The sequence below is a fragment of the Neophocaena asiaeorientalis genome, unplaced genomic scaffold, assembly GCF_003031525.2.
Source record: "Neophocaena asiaeorientalis asiaeorientalis breed wild unplaced genomic scaffold, Neophocaena_asiaeorientalis_V1.1 scaffold93, whole genome shotgun sequence".
Taxonomy (NCBI): domain Eukaryota; kingdom Metazoa; phylum Chordata; class Mammalia; order Artiodactyla; family Phocoenidae; genus Neophocaena; species Neophocaena asiaeorientalis.
In genome coordinates this window covers 2,766,669-2,777,424 of record NW_020174273.1, presented here as the reverse complement: position 1 = coordinate 2,777,424, position 10,756 = coordinate 2,766,669, and the positions used below count along the sequence as shown (strand labels likewise).

At 38.1% G+C, this 10,756-nt stretch overlaps 1 protein-coding gene across 1 annotated transcript; it reads right to left on the bottom strand.

Annotated features, from left to right (window-relative positions):
• Positions 1-2,060: 2,060 nt before the first annotated feature.
• Positions 2,061-4,463, bottom strand: LOC112406791 (tetratricopeptide repeat protein 9C-like). The gene has a single exon (XM_024755785.1). It carries the CDS (start codon positions 4,175-4,177, stop codon positions 3,662-3,664), a length of 516 nt encoding a protein of 171 aa, XP_024611553.1. The 5' UTR covers positions 4,178-4,463; the 3' UTR covers positions 2,061-3,661.
• Positions 4,464-10,756: the final 6,293 nt, after the last annotated feature.

The window sequence follows — 10,756 nt, the reverse complement described above, 5'->3', positions numbered from 1 at the left end:
AGCAGAGACAAGAGAAAAGCAAAGTTGGGGTTTTGGGGGCTCCCTCCCACCCCCTGGCTCATGTCCACATCAGGTAGCCCCTCTCCTATAGCGAGAGGTTTCAGTGAACTCTGGTCACTGCTCCCTCTCTCTGGACCGAGCAAGCAATGATGGAGTGACAACTGCTTCTCACTGTTCCCAGTCCTGGGTGCTTTACCACCTCTCATTGGTTCCCTTGACCTTGTCCACTCTGTTTAAGTCCATTCTATTACTGCTTCAGAGTATGCCATCTGTTTTTTGCCAGGATCCAAATGACATAATAGTAGAACTGGTAAAAATAGATTGGTGGTAATAGCACTTAAACCCTGAGGCCCAATCTACTGTCAATTAGTGGTTATCATTTGGATTGATAGTTATCATAAATTCTATACAGTTATATTTCATTTGTTCCATTTTATAATGTCTTATAATCAAATGCATTAGAAGTGTATTATAAGGAAGAAACAGCTTTGACTTGTTATATGACCTTGGAAAACCCATGTCACTTTCCTGAACTTCAGTTTCTGGATGAGTTAAGTAGACATAGTAACTACTGCCTCTGCTTCTAGAAGTCCCTAAATAATGAGTTTTTCCTCCTTCAAGGTCTTGGAAGAAAGTTGTTAGAGAGCATAAAGAGTGATTGCTTACTGTTAAATTATTCTGCTGGTATGTAAAGCCCACAACTGCTAGCTAGAATTGGAAGAGATGGTAAAGGATGGGGGAAGGCTGTCAGTACCTACAAGGCCAAAATGCATGTCATTTCAAGCTGTGTTTAGTAATTTTTTTTTCTATGAGAATAAATCCATTTGTTCAAAGTCACATGACTAAGACAGAAAACAATCTAAAGACTTTGGAATGACAGTCTAAATATCGACCATTGCCAGCATGTTTCCTCTATGTCTCCTTGCTGAAAGCTACATCTAGGAATGACACAGTCACGCGGCCCTGGAGTTTGGCAGCTGAGCACCTCTGGATCTCTGGCCTTCAGTACCCAGAGGATAATTCTTAAATCTACAAACTGTCTCGTGCAGCATTTTTTCCCCTCCTCCTCAAATAATATCCAGTTACTGAGTGCTGTGCTGGGAGAACCTGGGGAAATGCTAGAAGGAAACGCAGCTGAGAGCCACTGTGGTTTGACAGCTCTCCAGCTACTTTGAAAATATTTTGGCAAAAACAAGATTTTAAGTAAAACTGTTTCCTTTGGTAACATACCCAAAACTGCAGGTTTTACATTTTCAGTACTATGGTTTGGGCCAAAGGGGGAAAAAGAGAAAGAAAAAAGAAAAAAAGAAGGGAAAAAGCTGTTCTTAAGGAAGGGAGATAGAATCTAAGGAAAAGGGGGAACACTTTGCACGAGATACATACAGGAATGAGGGCAAGGAGGAAACATAAGGAGGCATATTTAACATTCTCTCCTTACTTCTTTTCTTTCCTGAGGAATTTCCCCTTGTCAAAATGCACTGGGTTTTTTTGCCCTCAGATGACCTGAAAGGGATTCTCTGGGGGTAACCAGGTTAGGATTTGTGTTATTCCTTATTATAGGACGATTGACAGTTGGGGAAGGTCAAACCGCATGTGGTCATCACACATTATAGCAGAAACAGGGGATGAAATGGAATGGTTTTCATTTCAACCGACTAGCAGGTTCTTAGAGGATGTGCTTACTTTTCTTGCTTCATTTTCTTCCCAGTTGCAGCCACACATGAAATCATTCTATTCTTGAAAACCAGGCTCCTATCTCAGGGCCTTTGTGAATGCTATTTTCTCTGCCCAGAATGCTCTACCCGAACCTTTACCACCCTTTTTCAGGGAATCCTCCTCTGACCCTCCAGATGAGGTTAGCTTCTTGTGTTCTCTTTCTGGCTATCTGTTTACATATTCTATAATCATCTGTAAATTCTCTGAGGGCTGGTCGATCATATCCCCAGGACCTAGCATACTGTGGGTGCTTAATTTAAAAATATCAACCAGGTATTTTTCATGAATAAATGATTCATTCACAATGTAGCATAAACCAATTTTTTTTTTTGGTTTTTGGGTTTTTTTTAAATATCAGTTTTATTTTTTCCTCATTGATGCAGAACATAGCTTACTGTAACATCAAGTCTTAGGGGAAAAAAAAGAAAATCAGAAAGCAAAACCAACCCCAAACAAACATAACACACAACCATGACATAATTTGGCAACAGTCTAGGCTTAGAAATTTAAGAAGCTTGGAAGAGGAATAAAATATTCAACTTTTGTTAGTTCTGTCCTTGGACTTAAAAGATTATTTGGTATAAAAACTTTTTGTTTGTAAGTTGATGGTTGTATTATTGAAGGGTACAGGGAGACTCAAAGAGGAGCCTAGCTCATGAGAGAGATGCATTACTGATAAAGGGAGAAGAGCTCGTGTACACTTAGCAAGACTAAGGGGTTTTTGTCGGAAATCTGTCTGTGGTTATATGATGGCTAATGACACGTGCTTATTACCTTCACTCATAAAGGTAGAGGCAGTGCTATTATGGTCTCATCTACTCTGTACAACTCATATGTTGTGGACCTTAGCAGAATGACAAAGGAGCTCCCAGTTGATGAAATCTCCTACCGAGCCATGACTGCACCAGATCTGCTCCTGCACCCATGCCCAACAAAGCTTTCAGAAAGTTCACTGGTGCTTAAAAGGCACTAAGGAAAGAGAACCTTTCCTCACCGTTTCCCTCCTCTTTAAGGAAGTGAGCTCTTGCAAAATACAAGGGGGCGGGTAACAGGTAAAGAACAGATCTATGTTCTTATCCTGTTCTTTTATGGTATTGTTTCTAGAAGACTTGGTAAACTGTCTTTCCTATGTTCTTTTAGAGAAATGAGCATACTATAGATATGCACCTATTAAAAATTAAAATGTTTACGAGTGTTTTTTTGGCATGAGGGCTTTTAAAAGATTACAAAATATATACTTAAATGCTTGACTCCAGAGGTTTTAAGACAGAAGGGTTTAATAAAAAAAATAAATAAGTATACTATACTTGTGATCTGAGTGTGAACAATAGGAAGGACTAGAAATTACCAAGAGAAACTTTTGTGGGGGAAAAAGAATCTGAATGTATGTGGAACATTAAGAAAAAGGAATTATTTTAATCAAGGTGGTTAATTTCAAGTCTTTCATTCTGAGCCGTGTGGGGCCAATTTATAATTGTCTAGTTTCACAGTATATATATTTGCCAGTTTGTGGCCTGTGTAACTTTGGCTTTGGGCATCTGAGGAAACGAAGGAAGAAACTCCTTTCTTCCTTCCTTATTACTTCATCCTCTGCTAGCGTTCTCCTTTGTAAATGACTACATCTACCAACATCTATCATTAAAATCTGTGCCAAAGATATGATTAATTCCACCCATAACTGATGAATGTTTTCTGGTTGTATTTCTCAAGGCAAATGTCCCTAATAATACCACATATTAAAAGCCATATAAATACATAGATGGAGAAACAAAAACAGACACAGGCTATGTAAGCAATAAAGAGTTTGTGCAGAACTAGAAACAAAATAGAAGTTCACCTCTGTCAGAGGTATGGGGTTAATTTCTCTTGCTGAGGCTCAGGTTTCCCCTTGATGGGTCTTTAATGGTTCACCTAAGTTCCAGTGGAGGGGTATCTTTCTTCTTTGTTAAGCAAACATGCCCAGGTAGAGCTGCTTCTCTTTCCGATGGTAGCTGCTGAGTTCTGACTGCATTAGCTGAAGGTACCGCCGGACACTGGCGTCTTTTGACTGCCTATTGACAGCAGCCATGAGGTAGTGCCGAGCCTGGTCATAGTTCTGCAGGTGGAAAGAGGCCACCCCAGCCCGATACAGGGCCTTGGCATTATCAGGCTGTTGTTCCAGGACCTTCTGACTGTATTCTTTCACCCGTTCATAGTTTACTGGCTCCATCTGAAGAAGACAGGCAGCTAAGTTGTTGTAGCAGTCTGTCTGGGTGGTGTGCAGTACGTTTTCCTGTTCAGGTGTGAGGGCCGGGCCCTGAGGTCCCAGATTAGGTATTGGGGAGGGCAGACTTGGATCCAGACCCCGCAGCTGCTGCAGAGCTCGATGGTACCCACACACAGCATCTCGGCACTTCCCTTCCCGGTAACATTGGTTCCCTTCCTCCTTGTACAGCTGGGCCTCCTGCAGGCGCTTCTCCATAACTTTGTCACCCAGTGCTCTTGAGGAAGTGGGAAGTGAAAGAGCAACCGAAGCTCTGGGGATAGGAGTGAAATAACCAATTTTGTTACCCCACTTAAAAAGGCAGGAAATTCTCCTTCTCCAGGAGGCCTCTCAGGGAATGAGGTTTCCTTGATTCTACTACAGCCCCTTCCTTTCTTCTCTGCAGTTATTTTTCAGGCTCTAGACGTGCAGGGGATTAATCAGGGAGAGGACGTGGGAGGAGTAAAGCCAGAAATTAATCGATTTCCTAAAGCGGTGACTCCAGTGTAAGGAGCCTCCATGAAAAAGCGAAGGCCGTACTACAAAATTCAGCCAATGTTTGGTTTTGTGTTTTTTGTTTTAACATCTTTATTGGAGTATAATTGCTTTACAATGGTGTGTTAGTTACTGCTTTATAACAAAGTGAATCACTTATACATATACGTATGTTCCCATATCTCTTCCCTCTTGCATCTCCCTCCCACCTTCCCTATCCCACCCCTCTAGGTGGTCACAAAGCACCAAGCTGATCTCCCTATGCTATGCGCCTGCTTCCCACTAGCTATCTATTTTACATTTGGTAGTGTATATATGTCCATGCCACTCTCTCACTTTGTCACAGCTTACCCTTCCCCCTCCCCATATCCCCACGTCCATTCTCTAGTAGGTCTGCGTCTTTATTCCCATCTTGCCCATAGGTTCTTCATAACCTTTTTTTCTTCTTAGATTCCATATATATGTTTCAGCACACAGTATTTGTTTTTCTCTTTCTGACTTACTTCACACTATGACAGACTCTAGGTCCATCCACCTCACTACAAATAACTCAATTTTGTTTCTTTTTATGACAGTAATATTCCATTGTATATATAACCAATGTTTTTTAAAAATAGAAAATATCAACCAGTTGTCTGAACCTGCATACATTTGCCTTTTATTTCTCATTGTCCTCCTTTCCTAATAACCTTTTCTTCTTTGTTTTTGTTTCACCTTATATTTCTTTTTTTCTATTATGCTTTCTTCCACTCTATTTTGAGGCCCCACTTAAAGCAAGGGTTTGTAGAAAACATACTCCTAACTATAGAATGTTAATTCTAGAGGGTGCTTCAGAGATTATTTAATTCAGTCCCTCCAATTGTATAATCATGCTCAGTTGTTCAAGGTCACACAGCTAGTTGGGAACAGAGTTTAGATTAGACCCTTGTAATTCGGACTCTATTTTTAGTCTTCCTTCTGTTATTGTCACACTATATGAAGCATTAGAGGAGATATGACATTTATTTATTCATTTATTCCCCCAACAGCCCTGTGGGTTAAGTACTATTATCCCTATATTACAGATGAGGAAACTGTGGCAGAGAAATATGGAGTAACTTGTTCAATGTCTTTCGCTAATAAATGAAAAGCTTAGATTTGAACCTGGGCAGCTTACCCCAAAGCCAACACTCTGTGGAACACCTTGGATAAAGGTTCCTGCCCAAGAACAAAGAGTTAAGGTTTTTTCTCTACAGATTAAATGTTTAAGAGTGTCTGGAATGGTTAATAATAAACTTAGCAAGATTAAAGCTTATATTTCAGGATAGTCATTAATCAATCTGGAGGCTAAATTCTGCCCCAGGCACTTTATTCAGTTTGACTTTTTATTTATTTCGAATCAATGTTATTTATTTATTTATTTTTGGTTGTGTTGGGTCTTCATTGCTGCATGTGGGCTTTCTCCAGTCGTGGTGAGCGGAGGCTACTCTTCATTGCGGTGCGTGGGCTTCTCATTGCGGTGGCTTCTCTTGTTGCAGAGCACCGGCTCTAGGCGTGCGGGCTTCAGTAGTTTTGGCACGTGGGCTCAGTAGTTTTGGCTCGCAGGCTCTAGAGCTCAGGCTCAGTAGTTGTGGCACATGGGCTTAGTTGCTCCGCAGCATGTGAGATCTTCCCGGACCAGGGCTCAAACCAGTGTCCCCTGTGTTGGCAGGTGGATTCTTAACCACTGTGCCACCAGGGAAGTCCCAGTTTGACTTTTCAAATTGAAATATAGTTGACAAACAATGTATCAGTTTCAGGTATACAACAGAGTGAGTTATATACATTGTGAATTGATCACCATGATAAGTCTAGTAACTATCTGTCACCATACAAAGTTAATTTGATGTTTTTTACTGTATTCCCTATGCTGTACATTACATCTCTGTTAACTTATTTATTTTATAACTGGAGGTTTGTACCTCTTAATCCCCTCATGGATTTGCCCAACACCCCACTCACTCCCCTCTGGTGACCACCAGTTTGTTCTCTGTATCTAGAGACCTTCTTTGCTTTGTTTTGTTTGTTTCTTTTGTTTTTTAGATTCCACATATAAGTAAAAACATACAGTATTTGTTTTTCTCTGTCTGACTTATTTCACTAAGTATAATAATACCTTAGCAAAACCTCTAGGTCCATCAATGTTGTCACAAATGGCAAGATCTGATTCTTTTTATGGCTGATTACTATTCTATTGTGTGTGTGTGTGTGTGTGTGTATATATTTATTTATTTATTTATTTATATATACCACATACCACATCTTTATTCATCTATTGATGGATATTGCTTCCATATCTTGGCTATTGTAAATAATGCCTCAATGAACAAAAGGATGCATATATCTTTTCAAATTAGGGTTTTTGTTTTCTGATAAATACCCAGAACTGGAATTGCTGTATCATATGGTACTTCTATTTTTAATTTTTTGAGGAACTTCCATACTGTTTCCCACAGTGGCTGCACCAATTAACATCCCCACCAACAGTGCACAAGCTTCTCTTTTCTTTACATCCTTGCCAACACTTTTTTGTAGTCATTTTGATAATAGTCATTTTGACTGGCATAAGATGGTATCTCATCGTAGTTTTGATTTGCATTTCCCTAATGATTAGGGATGTTGAGTATTTTTTCATGTGCCTGCTGTCCATTTGTATGTCCTTCTTGGAAAAATGGCTGTTCAGGTCCTCTGCACATTTTTAATCTGATTGTTTTTCCATATTGAGTTGTGTGAGTTCTTTGTATATATTGGTTATTGGGTGTATCATTTGTAAATATCTTCTCCCATTCAGTAGATTAACTTTTCATTTTGTTGGGGGTTTCCACAACTGTACAAGCTTTTTAGTTTGATGTAGTCCCATTTGTTTATTTTTGCTTTTGTTGCCCTTACCTGAGGAGACAGATCCAAAAAATATATTATTAAAACTGATGTCAGAGGGCATACTACCTACGTTTTCTTCTAGGAGTTTTATGGTTTCAGGTGTTACATTTAAGTCTTTAATCTATTTTGAGTTTATTTTTGTATATGGTGTAAGAAAGTGATCCACTCTCATTCTTTTGCATATAGCTGTCTAATTTTTCCAGCACAATTTATTAAAGAGACTGTCTTTTCCCCATTATTTATTCTTGACTCCTTTGTCATAAATTATTTGAACATATTAGCATGGGTTTATTTCTGTACTCTCTATTCTGTTCCATTGATCTGTATGTCTGTTTTTGTGCCAGTACCATACAGTTTTGATTACTACAGCTTTGTTATATAGTTCAAAATCAGGGTGCATGATCCCTCTAGCTTTGTTCTTCTTTCTTAAGATTGCTTTGGCTATTTAGGGTCTTTTGTGGTTCCCTGCAAATTTTAGGATTATTTGTTCTAGTTCTGTGAAAGATGCCATCTATATTTTGACAGGAATTGCATTGAATCTGTAGATTGCTTTGAGTAGTATGGACATTTTAACAATATTAATTCTTCCAGTGCATGAGCATGGTATATCTTTCTACTTCTTTATGTTGTCTTCAATTTCTTTCATCAGTGTCTTATAGTTTTCATTGTATAGGTCTTTCATGTTCTTGGTTAGATTTATTCCCAGGTATTTGTTCTTTTTGATGCAGTTGTAAATAGGATTGTTTTCTTAATTTCTATTTCTGATACTTCGTTATTGGTATATAGACTTTGGGCTTTGTTCTTCTTTTTCCAGTTCTTTTAGGTGCGAGGTTGGATTGTTTATTTGAGATTTTTTTCTTATTTTCTGAGGTATGCCTGTAGCACTATAAACTGCCCTCTTAGAACTGCTTTTGCTGTGTCCTGTAGGCTTTGGAACATTATGTTTTCATTTTCATTTGCCTCAAGGTATTTTTTTTTTCTTCACAATCCATTGGTTGTTTAATAGAATGTAGTTTAGCCTCCACGTGTTCGTGTTTTTTCCTTGTAATTAATTTCTAGTTTCATACCACTGTGGTAGGAAAAGATGCTTGATATGATTTCAACCTTCTTAAATTTATTGAGACTTGTTTTGTGGCCTAACATGTGATCTAAGCTGGAGAATGTACCATTTGCACTTGAAAATAATTCATTTTCTGTTGTTTGTCAGTGTAATGTTCTATTTATCTATTAAGTCCATTTGTCTAATGTGTCATTTAAGGCCAATGTTTCCTAATTGATTTTCTGTCTGGAGGATCTATCCATTGATATAAGGGGGTATTAAAGTCTCCTACTATTATTGTATTATTGTCAACATCTCCATTTATCTTTAATACTATTTGCTTTATTTATTTACATACTCCTATATTGGTTGCATAGATATTTACAAGTGTTATATCTTCTTCTTAGATTGATCCCTTTATGTAATGCCCTTCTTTGTCTCTTGTTATAGTCTTTGTTTTAAAGTCTATTTTGTCTGCTATAAGTATTGCTATCCTAGCTTTGCTTTTCATTTCCACGGAATATCTTTTTCCAACACTTCATTTTTGGTTTGTGTGTCTTTAGATCTGAAGTGAGTCTCTTGTAGGCAGCATATATATAGGTTTTTTAAAAATTCATTCAGCCATCCTATGTGTTTCGATTGAAGCATTTAGTCCCTTTACATTTAAACTAATTATTGATAGATACGTACTTATTGCTATTTTGATAATTTTTTCTGGTTATTTTTGCAGTTCTCTGTTCATTTCTTTTCTTGTTCTTTTTCCTTGTGATTTGATGACTTTCTTTAGTGCTATGTTTGTGTTCCTTTCTCTTTATTTTTGTATATCTGTTATAGGTTTTTGGTTTGTGGTTACCATGAGGTTCATTTATAACAACCTTTGTATATAGCAGTCTATTTTAAGTTGATGGTTGCTTAAGTTCACGCACATTCTAAAAGCACTACATTTTTACTCCTTCCTACCACACGTTTTATGTTTTTGGCATCATATTTTACATCTTTTTATTTTGTGTATTGCTTAACTAATTATTGTAGCTATAGATGATTTTTACTACTTTTGTCTTTTAACCCTCATACTAGCTTTATAGGTGGTTGATCCACTACTTTTAGTGTATGTTTGCCTTTACCAGTGAGATTTTTTCCTTCTTAATTTTCTTATTTCTAGTTATGACCTTTTCTTCTCCTTTTAAAGAAGTCCCTTTAACAGTTCTTGTAAGGCCAGCTTACTGGTGATGAACCCCTTTAGCTTTTGCTTATCTAGAAAACTCTTTATCTCTCCCTCAATTCTTAATGAGAACCTTACCAGGTAAAGTATTACTGGTTGTAAGGTTTTTGTTTTTGTTTTCTTTCAGCACTTTGAGTATATAGTGTCAGTCCCTTCTGGCTTGTAAAGTTTTTGCTTAAAGATCATCTGATAGTCTTATGTGGGGGCAGGGGGGGGGTCCCTTGTACATAACTAGTTGTTTTCCTCTTGATGCTTTTAAGATTCTTTATCTTTAACATTTTGCATTTTAATTATAATGTTCCCTTGGTGTGGGTTACTTTGAGTTCATCTCCTTTGGGACTCTCTGTGTTCCTGGACTTGGATGTTTGTTTTCTTCACCAGGTTAGGGAAGTTTTCAGGCATTATTTCTTCAAATAGGTTTTTCTGACCTTATCTCTCTCTTCTTTTTCTGGAACTCCTAAAATGCAAATGTTAGTATGCTTGATGTTGTCTCAGAGATCCCTTAAACTATCCTCATTCTTATTTATTCTTTTATCTTTTTGTTTTTATGATCAGGTGATTTCCACTACCCTGTCTTCTAGATTGTTGATCCATTCTTCTGCATCCTCTAATCTACTGTTGATTCCCATTAGTGTTTTTTTATTTCAGTTATTATATTCTTCAGTTTTGATTGGTTCTTTTTTATAATTTCTGTCTCTTAGTTGAAATTCTCACTGTGTTCATCCATTCTTCTCCCAAGTTTGGTGAGCATATTTATGACTGTTACTTTGAACTCTTTATTTGCTTTAATTGCTTATCTCCATTTCATTTTGTTCTTTTTGGGGGGAGTGGGGGGATGTTCTTTTGTTTGGAAGGCATCCCTTTGTCTCCTCATTTTGCCTAACTCTCTGTGTTTGTTTCTATGTATTATGTATATCAGCTACATTTCCCAGCTTTGAAAGAGTGGCCATACGTAGAAGGTGTCCTGTGGTGCCCAGTGGTGCAATCTCCACCTGGTCACCAGAGCTATATACTCCAGGATACCCCATGTGTGGGCTGCATGTGTCCTCCTGTTTTGGTGCTGCAGGTACACTGGTGGGTGAGGCTGGTCCCTGGCCGGGCTGGCTGAGAGGTTTGGCCACAACTGTTGTGGGCATATGGGGCT

Excerpts from the sequence above, each read along its gene's own strand:
- LOC112406791 (XM_024755785.1), bottom strand. The coding sequence starts at position 4,177 with ATGGAGAAGCGCCTGCAGGAGGCCCAGCTGTACAAGGAGGAAGGGAAC.